This window comes from Bombus huntii, chromosome 13 (genome assembly GCF_024542735.1).
Source record: "Bombus huntii isolate Logan2020A chromosome 13, iyBomHunt1.1, whole genome shotgun sequence".
NCBI classification, from domain to species: Eukaryota; Metazoa; Arthropoda; class Insecta; order Hymenoptera; family Apidae; genus Bombus; species Bombus huntii.
In genome coordinates, this window is record NC_066250.1 from 10,412,147 (window position 1) to 10,431,445 (window position 19,299).

At 39.2% G+C, this 19,299-nt stretch overlaps 2 protein-coding genes across 2 annotated transcripts in view; both read left to right on the forward strand.

Annotated features, from left to right (window-relative positions):
- Window positions 1–19,299, forward strand: part of LOC126872666 (serine/threonine-protein kinase fray2-like) — a 306,704-nt gene that overhangs the window by 112,113 nt on the left and 175,292 nt on the right. The gene's annotated exons all lie outside the window — the stretch shown is intronic.
- On the forward strand, window positions 18,273–19,258 carry LOC126872617 (uncharacterized). Its single transcript, XM_050632722.1, has 3 exons — window positions 18,273–18,383; window positions 18,459–18,710; window positions 19,145–19,258. Exons 1-3 carry the CDS (start codon window positions 18,273–18,275, stop codon window positions 19,256–19,258), a joined length of 477 nt encoding a protein of 158 aa, XP_050488679.1.

Here is a 19,299-nt window from a genome sequence, read left to right on the forward strand (position 1 = left end):
GGTTCAAACACATCAAGCAAAGAATTCTCCATAACAAACGGTCTGCAACAAGGTACAGTAAATTCTCCGCTACTTTTCAGTATTTACAACAGTGACTTACTAAACCTCTTTAATCTCAATACATCCACCCACAAACGCTCCATAGCCTTCGCAGATGACCTAATCATCTACGTAACAGGCCGCAAAACTAAGACAATAAAAACTGAACTGCAAGAACTTTTCGAAAAAATAAACGACTATTACCACGCATGGAAACTAAAAATCAACACAAGCAAATGCGAAACCATACTGTTCAGACCCAAGTCATGTGAAATCGGCCCAACAGAAAGAAAACACTGCAGAAAATTCCAACTAAGAGAAAAGGCAAACAATGGGGCACTCATACCACACAGAAACTGCGTAAAATACCTAGGAGTAAACATAGACTACAAATTAAACTATAAGCAGCACACCGAAACTCAACTTGCTAAGGCCAATAAAGCATTCTGGGAAATAAAAAAACTATTCTACCCCAAACATCTCAACAGCAAAGTAAAAATATTATGCTACCAAGCACTAAGCAGACCGATCATTACCTACGGCTGCCCAATCTGGTACAACATATCAGCCTCCCAGATGGAAAAAATCCGCATATTCGAAAGAAAATGCATCAGGGCTTGCTTGAGTACTTACAGATCCGAACATAGCGGATTCAAAAAATATGTAAAAAACAAAACAATATACGACCTAGCCAACATTCACCGCATAGACTGTCACATCCTAAAGCTAATAAGAAACCACTTCGCGCAAGCGGCAAAAATAAAAGAAAACAGCTTAATCTTCAGTTGCCTATTTCCTAGCAACGCATATTACAAAAACACTCTGACAACAAGCCACATCCCCCCAGAAGCTTTCCTATACATAGACGAAAAGAACTACCTCCAGGACCAAAACGATATTCCAATAATTTATCACATAAAAAGAAAAATAGGGATCAAAACCATACTCTACGAAGAAAACATAAATGGACAGACCGCAGACACCAGATGGAGATACAACATGGCCCTCCCCCGGAAAGACACCAAAGACAAACACAGAAAAAACACAAAAAAATACTGGTGGATACAGAACCCATAACAAAATAAGAGAGAGCATTAAACCGACAGAACTCAATTCTGACACCGCATAACACAGGTGTAAACTGTAAATATTGTAAATATTTGTAAATAATCCTATTTGACTCTCTCATCCCACCCCTCCCCAAAGTTACACAGCACCCAAAAAGCAAGCTACTAAAAAAAAAGCTCCGCTCCCCAGAGGCTTAAACCCAAAAACTGCATCATACAACGAAAAATGTAAAGCGCCGACACATAATACAGCATGGCTACGTCGTACCGCCGCGTATCGGTACCTTTGCCTAACCTATCATTACAAAAATTCATGTTTATTGTGAATAATGTACTTAAAATCTGTATTTTCTGGACTCAATAAACCCCTTTGTAAAATTTCAAAAAAAAACTTCCATCAAATTTAAAGTCAGAAGAACTAAAATTGAAGAAGAAATGACCTTTAGAAGAAATGGTAAAATTTTCCTTTCATGCAAGGATATTTGAATAGTACATATGATTTCGACAATTCATGATGATAGCACATTTTGTAAAATATGTCAAAATGGTAATACAAAAACAAAACCTACTTGTATCGATAAATATAATACTTTCCTGAAGGGAATGCATAAAGCAAATCAATATTTGTTCTACTATTCAATACCTCGTAAAACAATCAAGTGGTCAAGGAATGTGGCGTTTTGGATAATCAATTGTGCTTTGTTCAATTAAAACTACAGTATACATTTTTTTGCAAATAATGATTGTGCAATTTTGCAAATAATGAGAAGATGCAGTTGAAATTGCACAAACTGGAACGTCAACATGTACCAGACGTGATCCTTACAGGGATTCACCAGAAAGATTGTCTGGGAATATGTGGCAGCATATTTTAGAACAAATTGTTGACACTGGAAAAGAGTATCCAAGGAGAAAATGCCGCATATGGACTGCAAACAACAGAAGGGCGACACATGATATATTTATAAATTTTGCTTAGTACCTCCATCGGGGAGATTGTTTCTAAGCATATCAGATTAAAAAGTGTTACTAGAAGTATCTCTAAATATGCTTATTGACTTTTAATAAAATATTATACTTGTTAAATGCTATTGGGTTGCTCCGAAAGTTTGTTCCTGATCTTTAATAAAATATTACATTTGTTTTAAATACTATCAGGTCATCCTAATAATTTGGTCGACATAAAAAATCATATTAGAGTATTTCGGCGAAAAACTTGAGTGGTGCTGGAAGGATTGCAATGTTTCAGGAGCTAATTAACACAATAACACATTCAAAAGCGTTATTTTATATTTTTTCATTAAATATAATCTTAACATGTAAATTAAGCTAATTATTACCTTTTTTATTTACAGCTTATAATAATTGATCATTATAATATATTTTCTAAAACATTTGTCCACATGAAATCCAGTTTCTGTTCACATGATTTATATATGTAGCAAGTCCCTCTTCTTCTACCTGGTACCTTGCGATATAAACACATTACACAATCTGTATGTTGTCATTACGACTGCAAAATAATAATAATATATAATGTTTCATCCATTCGTTGTTCCTGATCACTGGATGATAGTCGACCAATTTTGGATGTCACGCGGAAGTCATCAATCAGATCCAATAAAAGTATTTGTCTAAATTGTTTATTGGTCATGTGTTTTAAATATTGTTTTTCTGTACATGATTTGTGTAAAATATAAGCGTTGATAATAGAGGTTTCAGATCCCTTAAAAAATAGTTCTTTCTACTGCTTCAGTGATTTTGGGATGAAACAATACGTTGTAGCATATTGATGGACTAGATCTACATCGTCCATGTTTTTATTATAGTTTAATGTGACACTTGACTTGAAAACCAATCTTCCTCCACGTATGCTCCGCATACTTATCATTGATACAACAAGTTTATCTTGACATGCAAGAACTAGAATTTGATTCTTCCGATGTGTTCCTGTTCCGTGCTGTTCGCGGATTATTTTTAATTAATTAATTTTTTTCATATTTTCATGCCACTTTATCAAACCAGTGAACATTTGTTACATCATTTAATCCGCGTGTCTTACCTTTACCAACGTGTCTCGTCCCAGATGTTTCAAGACACTTTTTTTTGGATGAGTGAACACTCACGTTACAACAATTAAACAACTCACTTTTCAATCACAAGACATTTACATTGCTACCCTCAAACAATCAGTTATTCCGTTCAATCTTGGAACACAGTTCAGATATCTTCTGATGTTGCGATGCAGATATTTTCGTCTATTTACCATTAGCGTTCTCGTGAGATGGCAGTTCATTTCAGATAGTTCGTTTACAAGAGTAATAAAACTTGCTTGTATAAAAACAATCAGTAAGTAAATAATATCCTGTAACTCTGGTATTGACTATTGTAGATTATTGTAAAGGTGCAGCACAATTTTATTTGTAAATATAGAAGAAAATATGATATAAATGAATATATATATCCAGATAGGGATTCAGTCATTCTGTAAATGAGGCTCCAGTTTGCAGGCTTTTTGAATTGTGTATTTTGAAGGATAATCATCCTTTAAAACCGACAGTGGATTCATTTATGGAATTATTATTAGCCGGAACAAAGTAATTCCCAAATTTTTTTCTCAAATAATTCAGGAAATTCGTTCAGTTCTTGTTTTCACATCTTTATTGAATGTAGGCATTGTTTTCATGTAATGCCTAGAAGATATGAAAAAGTGGACGACGCGTGAATATCTTAATAAAAATTGAAATATTCAAGTAAAACACTTCGTAATAACCGCTTATATAGTGAAGGGGTATTATTTCCATATTGACTATTACATCTAAAAACGTTTAAACTTCTAACATTGTATCGTCTATCTAGCCATGTCATATTGAATGTTTTGCTGTCACTTTAGACTTAATAATATTTTCCTCATATGAATTGATTTCAAAAGCTATTTTTGTAAGAAGGCCATCTATAAAAAAAATTTAAAAATTATAGAAGTGTGGTACAGTGTTTTGGAACTTGGGATTCTGCTATGGGATTTTGTCCAATTGTAAACTTTATATCATTAAAATAATTATTGTTGTGAGAAACATTTCTCCAACCATTTAGTTCATGATCGTTTGTGACCTTCAAATACAGTTGTTTCATCTTGCGAGTCTTGAAAATTACCGCCTATTCTGTTATTATTTTGATCATCATATAAAATGCTTATTTTTCGAAAATCGATATCAATGCCATGCACACAATCTTTGTAGTCACTGTTTTCGCAGTCATCACGTCATCATTGCTCCATTTACTTTTCTAATTCTACTACATTAGAAATTTAATCTGTATATAAAGATGATTCTAACAGCACTGTGAAACGTAGAACTTCCTGCAAGTGTCGTGGCTAAATTGCTCCGTTCGACGAACGATAATGAGAATATAAGAAACGTGAGAATTTTGTAACTATGTTTATGACAGTCGTTTTAAATATAGAGTTTTATCTCTGTAAGATGCGAATGTGTAGTTTGCAAGACGAAAGACAAGTTTTTTGCCATTTCATACTACTTGTTTGCATTATTCCAAGAATTTAAATGATCGCTTCACCTGTTATACTTCTTGTCAAGAAATTTGCATTACTTTTGGAAGGAAAAATAAAGCTGAATCACAGTCGACGAAGAATCGGCTGGTACGAAAAGTGATATCAATTCGGACTCGACATAAGACTCCAAAGGGTTAAGAGCCTTTACCTTTTTTTGATAAATAGAAGTAAAAAGAATAAAATATTTAGGAGTAAAAAGCCGTAATTCATCAGATTTCAAACAATTTCACGAGTAGATTTTTATTACTATCTCTTGTACATTTCACTTAGAGTTACACATTATGGTCTATTCTTTGCAATGTCTCTTATCTCGGGTATATGTATTAACGTGCTTCTTATATTTTCCGCGTTGAAAGGAACTTAAAATTTTGCGAATATCTTGACATTGTATGTTGGAATATAAAAGAGATTAGTAATGTTAAATGAAGAACATGTTTTGTTTTTAGAAACAAATGGTATTATTTTTTGCGATACATGAAATTATTCAAACCACGATTATATCATGGAGCCATGATTACTAAAGTCACAGAATGCTAAGTGCAACTATGAACATAATGTAAAAGCGGAATATTATGTCCAAATTGATTGATAAACAATATTCAGTTATAAACATTCAAAACCCCATGAGCATGGCAGTTATTCTAATGGGGTTAGAGTTCTAGGTAGTTTAGGTACAATTTTACCTTTAAGGTGCTATTTTGTTTATTAGTGGATTGTTGTGATTTATGTTTAGTGTCCTACGTGTTAGTTGCGTAGTTTTCTTGTGCTATAGTCTGTAAGTGAGTTCAAGATTTTTGCTAGGAATCTGTTTTGGACATTTTGTGTGTTTTGAATGTGAAATTTGGGATCTGTATCCTGGGTTTGTGCACCTTAGGTTACGATCGATCTAGCGTTTTTGATTATTGAGTATAGCTAATATAGAGCTAATCTTCATATGAGTTTGTGGTCTAGTATAGTGACTGAGTATCTAATGTGTGTTTTTCATTTGATTTGTTGATCTTGAACAGTGAGGGAAGATAGTATTTGGGTGCTTTTAGTGGTGAATATTATTGCCTCTGCTTTGTGGATATTTGTGTTTAATTTCCAGATCGTTAGGAAGTTAGTGACTTGTGTTAGGTGCTTTTCGAGATTTCTGATACTTTGTTTTGGTTGCCACAAGGATGTGTATTGATTGTACAGTGTGGATTGCATTGTGTACTTTTCTGTACAAGGGAATGTCGTTGATGTATATGTTAAAGAGAGTTGGGCCAAGGATAGATCTTTGTGAGACCCCAGATAGGATAAATTTAGGGGTTGATGAATGAGGAAGTTTTACATTATTTTGATTATTTCAATTGGGATGTGTACTTCTGTTAATTCTAGGATGATTTTATTGTACCAAACCGTGTCGAGTGCTTTCCTTTTTGTGTACTTCCAGAATAATGTGTTCTCTTATTCTGAATAATTGGTTTATTGTGGCGTGACCTGTTTTAAAGTCAAACTGTTCATTTACAATTATATTTTGTTTCTGGAGATAATTGTGAAGATATATGAGGGTTATCACTTCGAAGAGTTTACTGAATAAACTTAACAGGTCTGTTTGTAGTTGATAGGATCATTTTCGTCATTTCCTGGTTTGGGGAGTTGAAATGTCCACCGATGAGGAAAAGAGAGTTAGATTATTGCCCAGAGCGTGAGCTCAGTATGGGTGGATGTCCAGAGATTCAGGTGGGAGTTTGCTTTTGTGAGATACGTATGCTGCACTTATGATTCTCTGTGGTTTGGTATTGATCTTTGTGAAGACTGATTCTATTTTCTTTGTGTCAGGTTGCAAGCAGTGTATCCGTAAGTATACACAGTACTGCGTAGGAATCCGCCCTGTACGCAGTAGACGTGTGAATTAGTGCTGCCCTTTGCGCCCTCTTCAAAATATTTTTATTCTTTTACATTTTCAGTTCTTTGGCTCATACTGGTGTGACATAAAGCACCACCAACTTCCACACTTCGTAATAGAGTTTCTTAACGGAGCCAGTGGGCCTGTTGACATTCGGCAATAATGTCCTTAGTGCCCCCATCAGGGCATCCGCCTTACCGCAGACCTTCTCCAGATGTTGGGTAAATTTTCTTCCGCTATCCAACTGCACACTAAGATATTTGATATTCTATTTTGTCACCAGCAAGTAATCTCCCATATTTATTTCCATTATCTTAGGAATTCGCCTTTTCGTAAACAGAATAACCTCTATTTTATTTTGGGATAAATCTAACCCTGTTTCTGCACACCATCGGATTACCGTCCCTATTGCTTCGCAGAGTCTGTTCTCGATCTTCTCCTGCCCCTTTGCTCTACTTATTAGCGCCAGGTCATCGGCGAAGGCTGTTGCGAATTACCAACTAAAAAGCGACTGGTCAGGTCCAACCGGTCGGTCGATATCTCGAACCTTGAATGAATTAACTCTCAAGGTGGAGGAGGTTTAATATATCGAGTGTTAGTATAGTTTGGCACTTTATTTGTACTTGTTGTATACAAGTAGAGCTTGGTGTTCTGAACAGGTCTATTCTAAGATCTTGTTAAGAGTCAAGTTGTTGATATTCTCTACCAGCCGCTAAGTTTCGTCCGCACATCGTGTTTTGCAGCCCTGGGTTTTCCATGGTTTACCTGTACTCTCGAGGGTTCATATGCCCTGGTATTGCCTGGGTTTTCCATAACCCCTGCGTCGTCAGATTTACCTCTCGGAAAAGTAGGCAATTCGGAATTTCCCAAAAAAAGGAAAGGTGCTCTCCGAGCCATAGATGGATGGCCACTCAAAATTCGGAACATACCACCCCCGTTGAACGGTCCCATTCAAAAGTTGCCTGTAGTAATGAAGTGTGTAATTACTTACATTCGGAAAAGATGTATATTTATTGAGTATGTTTCTGTTCATTGTCGTCGATAGGTAATGGGGCCGTTAATTGTTCTTACGGTAACTACTCGGGTGATCCCATCAGTTCTTGCGTGTAGATTTATTATCCGACCATAGGCCACTGGAGTGCATGAGTGTTGTCTTTCTTTAATATGATTAGCATGCCTTTCTTGAGTTCCGTGGTTTCCGCTTTATGTCAATTTTTTTCGTCCATCAGATGATTTAAGTATTTCTTATACTATCTGTTCTACATTTGTTGTATCCGTTGCCACGAAGACAGTCTGCCGGGTTTTAGGATAGTGGGATCGCACTCGGGAGTGCTGGTTATTGAATCACTTATCAGGAAGTGACCGGGTGTCAATACACTGAGGTCATTGGGATCAGATGATAATGGTGTTAATGGCCTCGAGTTAAGGATACCTTCAATTTCTATCTGCATGTCGTTAGTTCTTCATATGTGAAGAGTGTGTCTTTCATGATGCGAATCAAGTGATGTTTCAGCGCCTTTACTGTCGCTTCCCATAATCCTCCAAAGTGTGGCGTGCAAGGTGGATTGACTAACTTGAAAAATTTCGGTTGCTCTATTTGCAACAAAGGTTTAAGGGTATATGGTGGTTGTTTCAACTGCAAGGTTTCAGGCCTGCTGAATAACTTGATTAATAATACTGCCGCGCATAACTCTAATCCGGGTAGGGATTGCGTTTTCAGTGGCGCTATTCTAGATTTTGAGCATAGTAAATGGCTCCTTTGTCTGTACTGCGGAGGTAGATACAAGCTCCATATGCTCGCTCACTGCCATCAACGAATCCATGTAACTGTAACGTGACGCTGTCTATAGTGACCCGCATAGGAATGATAACTCAGTGAATTTTTTGTAATTGAGACTGGAGTTTTAACCATGCTACACGAATATTGCTTGGTACCTAGCATCGTCCCGTTCCACGTGACATTTCCAGAGTTCTTGTAATTTTAAGTTTGCCTGTACTTGTTCCGGTTCTAATAGACATATGGCGGTACTCAACAGCAAATACCACCACTCGACACTAACTAGTGTCGGACGACGGCAGTGTAACGTCAATTCACATCAGAGACCAGGCCACACACCACGGACAGGATGGCACCCAGATGTCTACACATCCTTGGCGCGTACCCTCAATAGTCTTAAGTGCCCACCAGGGGCCTTGGCATTTTCATAGTTAAAGTCCTTCGGACCAAGCCAGTATTTCCTGTCTTAGATTTCCCTTTACGTTTATTGTCTACCACGTGTTAGCTTAGAAAGTTGGTTTTCTCCACATCTGGTATGTTCCGTTGGCAACTTTCTCGCGAAGGCGGCTAAAACCCTTCCTGGTCCACCAACCGTCTTATTATCCAATCGGAGACGGTGTCTACTGCCCTCACTTCCTTAACCAAAATTGTCATCAACAAATCCGATAGTCCCGTGTCCTTAGACACACCCACCCCTAGCTTTCCTCAGACACAGTATCGTCAGTAAAACTTCACTTATTCTGTATCCTTAGAATAGTCAACATATCTATATCGGTCTCTACCCTTATAAGTCGAGTACATAATGTAATGTCTTGTAACTAAGTCTTACATAACGTGGTTGGAGTGAATTGTGATTTATGCTAATTCAGTGCGTGTTACATTGTGATTGGTGAATTCACAATAAAGGTTGATTAAAACAAAGTTAATTGTTGTGTTACGACTCAACTATATTTTATTTCCACTAACCAGCCCTAAAAATTACGTGACAGTAGCGCAGTGGTTAGCGCCTTAGGTTACGAACTTTCGGAACTAGGGTTCGGATACGGCGACCGGAGTCCGATTTTTCTTCCACGCATCTAAATTGGAAGAAAAATAGCAGTACCCCATCAGCGACATCTACAGTCAGCACCTACAAGTATCACGCCCAACAACTTTACCTCAGACCTAACGGATTGAATAGTTGAGTTACTCTAAAGAGTATTGCCCTTTTTGTTATCTTGTGAATTCTGGGATCTTGTTTTAATGAGTATCCCGGAGTATCTTTCCAATGTAGCTTTCGATAATGTAGCTTTTGAACGTAGTCCCAACGTCTTCTTAACATCATTGTCGTCTAATGAGAGGTGGTTCGACTGATCTGATTTGATGCTTAGTGACTCTATTAATTTGGATTCGTTTAAGACCAACTGTCTGAGCTCGAATCTTGCGACCTTGCTTTCTCGAGAGTGTTCACTATTGTTAGCAAATCGTCGACATAAAAATCACGTTTCAATATCCGTGCCCCTATTGAATAGCTATGTTCTTCGTCTCGCGCTAATTGGTGTAGAGTACGTATAGCAAGGTATTGTACGAAGTCTGTCTCATATGTTACGGTATTTAATTGATAAGTTTTTATTGTACCGTTTATGTTTTCTTTCCAAAGAACTTTATGATACCGTCGATCTTCCAGATGAATGGTTATTTGCCGGTACATCTTAGCAATATCGGCTGCAATTACGTATTTGTGTGTCCTGAATCTTAGAAGAAAAGTGAATAAATCGTCCTGGATGGTGAGGCCTATCATTAGAAGATTATTTAATGACTTCCCGAATGATGATCGGGCAGAAGCATCAAAGACGACGCGTACTTTGGTCGTGACACTGTCTGCCTTGATGAATGGGTGATCATCACTTGGATCATTTGGGATCTCGGACATGTGACCCAATTCCTCATATTCGCACAAAAATTCTTGATATTGTGGTTTTGTACGTAGCTTTGTATTGTAACTGGGAACAATTGTGCTTAAATAGTAAGCGGACATTGTATCGTCCGGACGAATCTTGAGTGGAGTGCTCCACGTAATGCGTTTCAAAGGCCTGGTCTTCTGGAGATAAAATTTTAGTTGAAGAGCCTTCCTCCGCGTTCCTCATGAAGAGCCTTCCTCCACGTTCCTTATGAAGAGGACAGAGTAGTGTAGCGTTACACTACAAGTTGCTTTGGATGGTTGCTTCTTTGTGCCCGTAATCGCCTGTGACGATCTAACCTAATTCGGTATTTCGTAACTGCATATTTTTGTCTGCTAAGTTGAAACTTCCATCGTAACGGAGGTCCCAAAACAGTGGCGGTCCAATGAGACCGACAACGCCAGCTGACCGATGGAACTCTGGATCGGCTAATGGAATATTTCTTGATAAATCTAACTCATCGTCATCAATATCTTCTGATGGAACTGATTGCGACACCTTGTCCATTGCCAAAAATGTTAACTCTGCCGTATTCTCACTGATTCGCAAGTGAACTTTCGCTCGAGTCATTTGATTAATGTATCAGGTCATCTAGTTGGTGCCACATAGAAGTACGTCGGCTCTTTGTGTGGTTAACCCTAGATGCCTCTATGTGTCGTTAGTCAACAAATATGCCTGTGAGCAGGAGTTTAACAGGACTCTCCACCGTTATATTTTCCAGCTCTGATCACCGATATTTGTGACGGCTGTAGATAAAATAACATTCGAAACATCTTCGGTGATAGACATGCTAAATTAGTTCGATTTGGCTGCCTTGATTTATCTATATTAGCATGCAAGACAGTATGGTGTCTTTTACATGCAGCTACCAAATGTACATTCCTTCAAGGAATGTGTGTTACGCAGGCAATTGGTACAGAGGTTTCTCTCTCTCGTTAGTTTAGATCTCCTGGAAACTGACAGCGATAAGAATTATTTGCAGTTTTGTACTGTGTGAGATCTGTTACAAAAATTGCACGTGATTGGAGATTGGGCGGCGAGGGTCTGCTTTGACGTCAGATTGCGTATACCGCTCTTGGTTGTTGACACGTACATTATACGGAAGGATTGTAGGGTGTGATGGTGTTTGATATGTAGAGCCTATCTGCCTTAATACATTGCAGCGATCGTGCAAATGGTGGAATAGTTCTCCGACGCTTGGAAAGGGTTTGTGGTCTATTCTTTCCTTCCATCGTAACTGTGTGTCATGATCTAGCTTGGATGTAATCAAATATAGTAGCACGGTATCCGCCGTTGGCTGGTTGAGTGCTTGCAATGCTTTGTAATGCGTTTGTAATTCGTTTACATAGGCTTCTATGTCTTGGCGCGATGGCCGCTGTGAAGGAGATACATCGAACAATATTTTCAAATCGTTGGTTCTGATTTTTGCCGCTTGGTTGTATCGCATTTCCAAAATTTCCTATGCGACAAGATAATTGAAAGCTGTATTTAAAGTCGATGCTATTGCATTAGCCGCTTCCTGCGTTAGAAAAGAGCGGAGATACATCAATTTCTTACAGTCGTCAATCCGTGAATTCTTGTGAACTGTGCAGCGAAATTGATCCGCAAACCCTGGCCAATCTTCGAAGGGTTCAGAAAAAGAAGGTAATTGAATTTTCCGTAGCGCAACTTCATTTGCGACTAGATCTGAATATGATGTGTCCGGTGCGTTTAGCATATTCCTATCAGTCGGCTCTCTGAACCGCCTTTTAGCGCTCTCAATTATATCCGTAGCGCGTGCTTTACTGTCCAAGAATTTATATCTTATGGCAACGCGTTCATCTCATGCCTGATCCTCGTCTATGTCGTCCAATTTGCCCTGATTTTCACTATGCGTAGCATATTCTGCCTCTAAATCGTTTAAACGGTATTGAATAACGGTTACTGACCCTCCTTCCTGATAGTTATCAAGTAACTATTGAAAATTTGCTAATTATTTCGTGAATCTTTCCCGTTTCTTCTGTAATTGTTTTAAGCGTTCTTTTTGATGAGATGGCATGGTATATGCGCGTGAGTTTCGATACGATAATTTTACGCCGTGCATAAGAGGAGAAGCGAATCAACAAGTGTATGTGACTTGCGTCTCGATGATATTCGTCTCAATTGGTTCAAATCGATGCTTCGTCTGCTGCTCCTCGTTATGCAGAAAGATGTTGATGGTGTACTTCGCGATACTACAATATTATTAACACCATTTTCGCCATTACGGCCATCATTCGCTTCGCGTATCTGCTCCATTGGTCTTAGTTGGAAGAGTTCGTCCACTATCTTTTGGATATTGTTAACGTGGAGGCCATCTATTGAGACTTTTCGGGCTATTTTGGATATAGTAGTCCGATAAGGTCTCCTCCAAGGGTCCATATCCAGCGTGGCACAAAACTCCTTCCATTCTTTCTTCTTGTTTTCGACAATCTTGTTCCTGAGTTCTTTTCTCCTTATTTTAAACTCCCGAATCAGTTGATTCACGTCCTGTAATCGTCTCGTTCTGGCTCTCTGCGCTTTCCTTCTTTTCTTGAAGACCTCCGCCCTAAGTGTCCTTAGCTCTCTGCTCCACCACTAGTTCCTATTTCTTTTTCCCGTCGGAGTATATATTTTTACAGTTTTCTGGAAACGCCTGGAAATGCCTCTTGGTCGTTCGAATTTTCAATAAATAAATTACTGTAATTTTGGTCAAATTTTGAAATAAAATTATCGAGGTCCATTCCCTTCGTCGAATATTTAAAATTATCGATATTACGTCTCGTCTTATTAGGTTAAAAACCGTGTAGTATGTAGGAATAATCTGAGGCTTCCAACACGTTCGGTATTTTGCTACCCTTTTGCTTCCTTGCCAGTCTTCTACCCGTACTGATAATATCTAAGAAACTAGTTCTCTCATTCTTTGAAAATGTACACTTTTTGTTTACTTTAAGGGCTACCAGTTCATTCTTACTAACCATATACAATAAAAGGTATTTTGAGCATTTCAGAAGGAGGGTTATTATTCCATAGGAACGGGATTAGTAAAGAACAGGCTACGGAGCTCACTCGTGCGCCATTACTAGAGAGCGACGTCGCTACACCACCTGCCCCAAATATCTTACTGATTTTCCTTATAGTGGCCCTGGATATGTTTTTGTTTATACATTCTGCGTAGCTTGTGTTTCCAGGATATCAGATTCCAGAAACGCCAGTTCGCACCTTTTTGTGGAAATATTTACTGGAACATTTTTAATGTTTATTGTGAATACCTTATCTGTGATAAGCTTTATGAATTTGTATATTTGTAGTTCTTCGTAGAATGGGCCGAGTGGCCTTGAATTGCGCCCATATGCACAAATACGTATATGGGTATAAATCCTTTAATACGAATTCTTCCTCTGCATACTGCGCAGGAAGAATTGGTTTAACTCTTCGTATATGTTCTCTTAGCTTATCCTGGAATCCTGGGTCTGTTGGTTTTGCATTGGTGAAAAATTCGCCGCGTAGTCGTAGTGGATTTCCGAAGAGCATTTCTGTTGCAGAAGCTAGGATGTCAAATTTATAGCTTGTTCGTAGACCAGGAATAATTGACGACAGAGTTCCTGTCCAGTCTTTTGTGTTCTGGCATGTGATCGCGGTTTTTAATTTAATGACCTGTGCTATCTTTCTATCATACCGTTCAACGAAGGACGATATGTCATGGTATGGGCTTTGTCCTAAATTGGTATTGCCTCGGGGGGGGGGGGGGGGGGGGGCGATCAGTTATTGTCAAACAATACCTGTAATCTAGCGATGGAGGTAGTGGACCTATGATATTCATGTGTATATGCTGGAATCTTTGATCTAGAACGGAAGTGTGTTCAGACGCATTTTTCATGTGTCTGCTTATCTTGTTTCGTTGGGAAAGCAAACATCCTTCCCCCTACACCTGTCCTGCTCCTTTATTACACTTCTATCCTTGAGCTGTGGCAGGTGGTTCTGAAAGAAGATGCCGATTGTATGAATGAAGACGATGCGGCGTAAAAACCCACCCTTCTCGAGGAAGAGAGCTGGGGGCATCGTGGCATAAACATCCACACGGCGCAGGTCTGACTGGCTCGGGAATGGACAAGAAGGAGGCATCTTACTAAAGAGCTGGGAGGATCATGGTTCTTCCCTTCTTCTTCTACTACCCTCCGTTTCCCTTATCGTTTTACAATCCAATCCCTCAGGGGGCTGCGGACTCGCTGACGAGTCGCAGTACGAAAATGCAATTCCAACAAACCCTAGCCCAAGTACCATATCCGATTTGTCATGTCTCAATGTGCCGGGGGTCCTGCCTTCAATGGTTGGACCGCGAGGATGATAACCTTTATAAAAAATCCCTAGCTCTCCTAAGCAGAGATGCGAAGCGATGTATTTATTATCTGGCCCCGAGGGCATTGTGAGGTTGCTGATGCGGCCAATCCAGGGTTCCTGGCGATCCGCGGTGGTAGCAGCCTTCCCCCGGTAAGCGGCTCTGCCGGGGGGTGACATCCTTTTCGTAGGAGTTGGTGATCCCCAGAAGCCTTGGTGGATGGGGCCGAACGATCCAGATGATTAGAACTCCAAAAAAATCAAACCAAAACCAAACGAAGAGAAGAGGAAGGAAAGAAGAGGACACTGGTCCTGAGTCTGCGCAGGCAGACGTTAGGCGTAGGAAGAGAGGGAGCCCAAGGAGGGGCTCTTCCGCTCTCCAATAAGGTCAACGGTAGGGAGTCCGCGGGACGGAGACGTCGGAGGAGAGGAAACCCCCTTCCCCCTCGTCCAAAGCAATCGTGGGAAGAAGAGGAGGGTTGTCGGGTCTCCCGAGGTTCCGGAGGAACTCGTACAGGAGACGAGAACGTCCTCTGTTGCGGACATCGGAGCGGAGCTGATATGGCGAGTTACGGAAGTCTCCAAGATGGCGGAAACATCTAGTCACCTTAATGGTACTTATGTTAAATTACTGAGGGAGGCTGCGAGATTCACCGCGACTGAACTCGCACAGAGAACAGTTCCCGCCTGTGGCGTCGGAGCCTCGGTGGTGACTGCATTATCAATTATTTATAACAAAACTTCTAATATCAAAACACAAAACTAAATGATAATCCCATGTATAATCAGAGTATGCGCAGTAAGCGCAAAGAGGATTACTTACTCCAAAACACGTAAGCTAATATAACATCCTTGTAATAACATTTTAATAATAGTATAAACATTTATAGTTATTCGGCTATTGAAATGTGTAATATTTACTTATTATTACTCATATAAACCATTTACTTAGCATTAATGGTTTCTAATGTATACATGGTGTAATCCTTCATTGTACAGATTACAAATTGTGCGTGATCTTTGTACATATCCACCAAAAATCTTAATTTTCGCCCTGTCTATGTAACCCTATAAAAACGTAAGGAGATATTTTGTTATAAACAGTGTTACCTAAAACCTGTGATTACGATTTGAAACAAATCTTCCGTATCGAATTTTTATCTTACCACACTAGCGTATACATAGTATCGGTATCAACATCGCGGAATATAACAAAAAGTTAAACCCATAAACAATTTTCTCAATTTGTGAAACATCATATAGTCTCATCATCACATCACATCGTCATCATTATAAATTTATTTTGAGATATAATTCTCTTGCGATGCGAATAATAAGGTGTCATCACATACGCAACGATATATCGTCGTCGGTGTTACTTTCCTCAAGTGTTGCTAACGACGACATATTGTTGTTCAACGCTAAAAGGGTCAAAGACAAGTGCCTCAAGTTAGAGGACACGCATGGTATGGTTGTAAAAAAGTTTCCTTCCTTAGAACGCTCACTTTACAAAAACCCTGTCTATAATACGCAGTATCAAGAATTTCTTTGCGAATACAAGAGAATAGATAGATTTCGGAAGTAGTGTTTGTTACCTCCCACACCATCCAGTAATAAAGGCAAGCAGAGTCACTTCAAAAGTACGGGTTGTACTTGTTTCTTCTGCTCGATCGTCATTAGAAATTTCATTAAATGATCATCTAATAATCGGCCCTACAATACAGGATGATTTATTCGCTCTAATTATACGACTTAGAACATACAAATATGAAATAGCTGCAGATAAAATGACAATCGGCAATATCACAAAATTCTTTGGCGGAAGAACGTAAATGATCCGAGAAAAACGTATCAATAAAACACAGTGACGAACGGGACGGCATCTGCACTATACCTTGTAATACGTATGTTATACCAATGAACTCAGGGCGAAGGACAGTACTACATAGTAGCGACATACAAATTGAAAAAAGATTTTTATGTTCAAGATTTGTTAGCCGAGGAGAAGTCTATTGAAGCGGCAATTACGATACGCGACGAAATCATTGACATGCCCGCGAAAGGAGGATTCAAACTCAAACAGTGGGTATGGAACGAACCCAGCTTAATAGATAGTCGTTAACAATACGAACAAAAACAGATGATCCTGATCGTATTGCTTCAGATCACATAGATACAAAAAAGACTTAAGGACTACATCAGAGAGCTACTCAAGATATGTTAGGTTATTCGTTAAAACAAACTACAATAACACACAAAATTACAAAAAGAAATAGAGAAAGAGGGAAGCTATATGCATGATTTAAAGGCAGCGTTTGATAGGGTCAGCAGGAAGAAGCTGGGGGAGATAATGAGGACAAGGGGGTTAACGAGAAGTTAACCAGAAGGATAGAGGAGATATACGAGACAAAGAACGTAGTGAGGATCAGGAACCATAACACAAAAGAGTTTTGGACAGTGAGGGGAGCGAAACAAGGGTGCACGTTGAGCTTGACATTATTCAACATCTATGTGGCACGACTGGAACAGGAAATAAGGAAAGGTCAAGTAGGAGGTATAGTGGTAGGAGACAGTAAGGTATGGTCACTACAGTAAGGTATGGTTAAAAGGGACTACAAAAGGAGAATGAGGATGATTGGAGCACTGGTGGAGAGTGTAGCGCTGTTTGGACCGGAGGTGTGGGGATGGAATATAGAGGAGAGACTGGACAGGGTAAAAAGGAGATACGTGAGATGGATTCTAGGCTTAGACATAACAACGCTAAACTACATTCTGAGAGAGGAGTGCAAGATAGAGGAAATAAGAGAAAAGACACTGAAAAGAGCAGTAAGGAGTATGAGGAGAGAGCCTTGGAATCGAAGAAGGAATTAGTAAAGGAATGTATAAAAGAGAGAGAAAGGAATTGGGGAAAGGGCCAAGAAGGGAAAAGAGCGAGGAAAAGAAAGATGAGGTTAGAGGAGGCGAGAGAGGGAAGGACACAAGTGGAGGCAGGAGATAGACAGGAAAGGATGTCAGCTAACCAAATCATAGAAGAAAGAAGGAAAAGAGAAACAGAGGAGAGGGAGAAAAGAATAAGGGAATCTAAATACAACAGATACTACAGAAACATTGCAAAAGAAGGGCTACCAAAATATCTAGAAGGAAAAATGAAATGGAAGGACAGAAGTATGGTAGCAAGATTTAGATGTGGTAACGAAACCAGGGCAAGGGAACACTGGAAAGAGGAGGGAGAAAGAGGATGCAGATTATGCAAAAAAGGAGAGAAGGACTTGAAGCACGTAGTAGAGGAATGTGAGATAACAGGAGGAGCAAGGAACATGGTAGAAGTACTGAATGAGACTGGAGAAGGACTGGCAGAACTGAAAGCGATAATAGAGAAGAGAAGAGTAGCATAAGAGGGGGGGGGGCGACAGGGACGGAGCACAGCAAGGAAGCAAAAGCCAAAGAAGGAATGAGCACTTAGTTATAAGCGTTAGTTATAAGTTAGTACATAGAGGTAGATCAAGTAAGGTGCAATAGATAAGTATAAGCAGTTGTATATAGTTATAGAAGAGCTAGTGTAAGAGATACATAAGTGATGTAAGGGCATTATATAAGGGATGTAAACCGAAAGTCGTCCAAAGCTGAAAGGTATGGAGGTATGAACTAAGTATAAATAATAATAATAATAATAATGCAAGAAGGAATACTCTTTACACTAGCACAATTATTCGATCCGCTCGATTTATTGGGGCCTGTAATAGTTCTCACGAAACTTATATTGCAGGAATTATGGAAATGGCAAGTAAAATCAGAATGGAAAAAAATTCACCGAGATATGATTCCTAGGCGTGTTATTGTAGACAGCTACATCAAATAGCAGTTGCACAATTTTTCTGATGCAAGTAAGCGAGTGTACGGAGCATCTATGTACATCCGTAGCACAGATCCAAACAACAATCACAAGATATATTTACTAGGTTCCAAATCGCAGATAGTACCATTGAAAACTCAAACGTTACCAGGATTAGAATTATGTGCAGCAATGTTACTAAACAAATTATTTAACAATGTTATTAAAGCATTAAATGTTACATTCCAAATAATTACATTCTGGTCAGATTCGACGATAGTACTGTAGTATCGTGGACAGATTGCCTAAGAAATAGCGAGAGGGACCCACCTGCATCACGAAGTACACCGCACACAACCTTCCGCTACATAGCGATCTGCGTCAACAAACAGCTGGGACAACTCCAAGCGCGAGCCACCTTCGGGAAGGAAACACCTTCATCGCGAAGTGCACAGCCAATATCTCGCTGCATAACGAAGAGCAGCAGACGAAGCATCGATTCGAACGAATTGAGACGAATATCATAGAGACGTAAGTAATACACTTGTTGATTCGCTTTTCCCCTTATACACGGCGTAAAATTATCGTATCGAAACTCACGCGCATATACCATGCCATCTCATCAAAAAGAACGCTTAAAATAATTACAGAAGAAACGGGAAAGATTCACGAAATAATTAGCAAATTTTCAATAGTTACTTGATAACTATCAGGAAGGAGGGTCAGTAACCGTTATTCAATACCGTTTAAACGATTTAGAGGCAGAATATGCTACGCATAGTGAAAATCAGGGCAAATTGGACGACATAGACGAGGATCAGGCATGAGATGAACGCGTTGCCATAAGATATAAATTCTTGGACAGTAA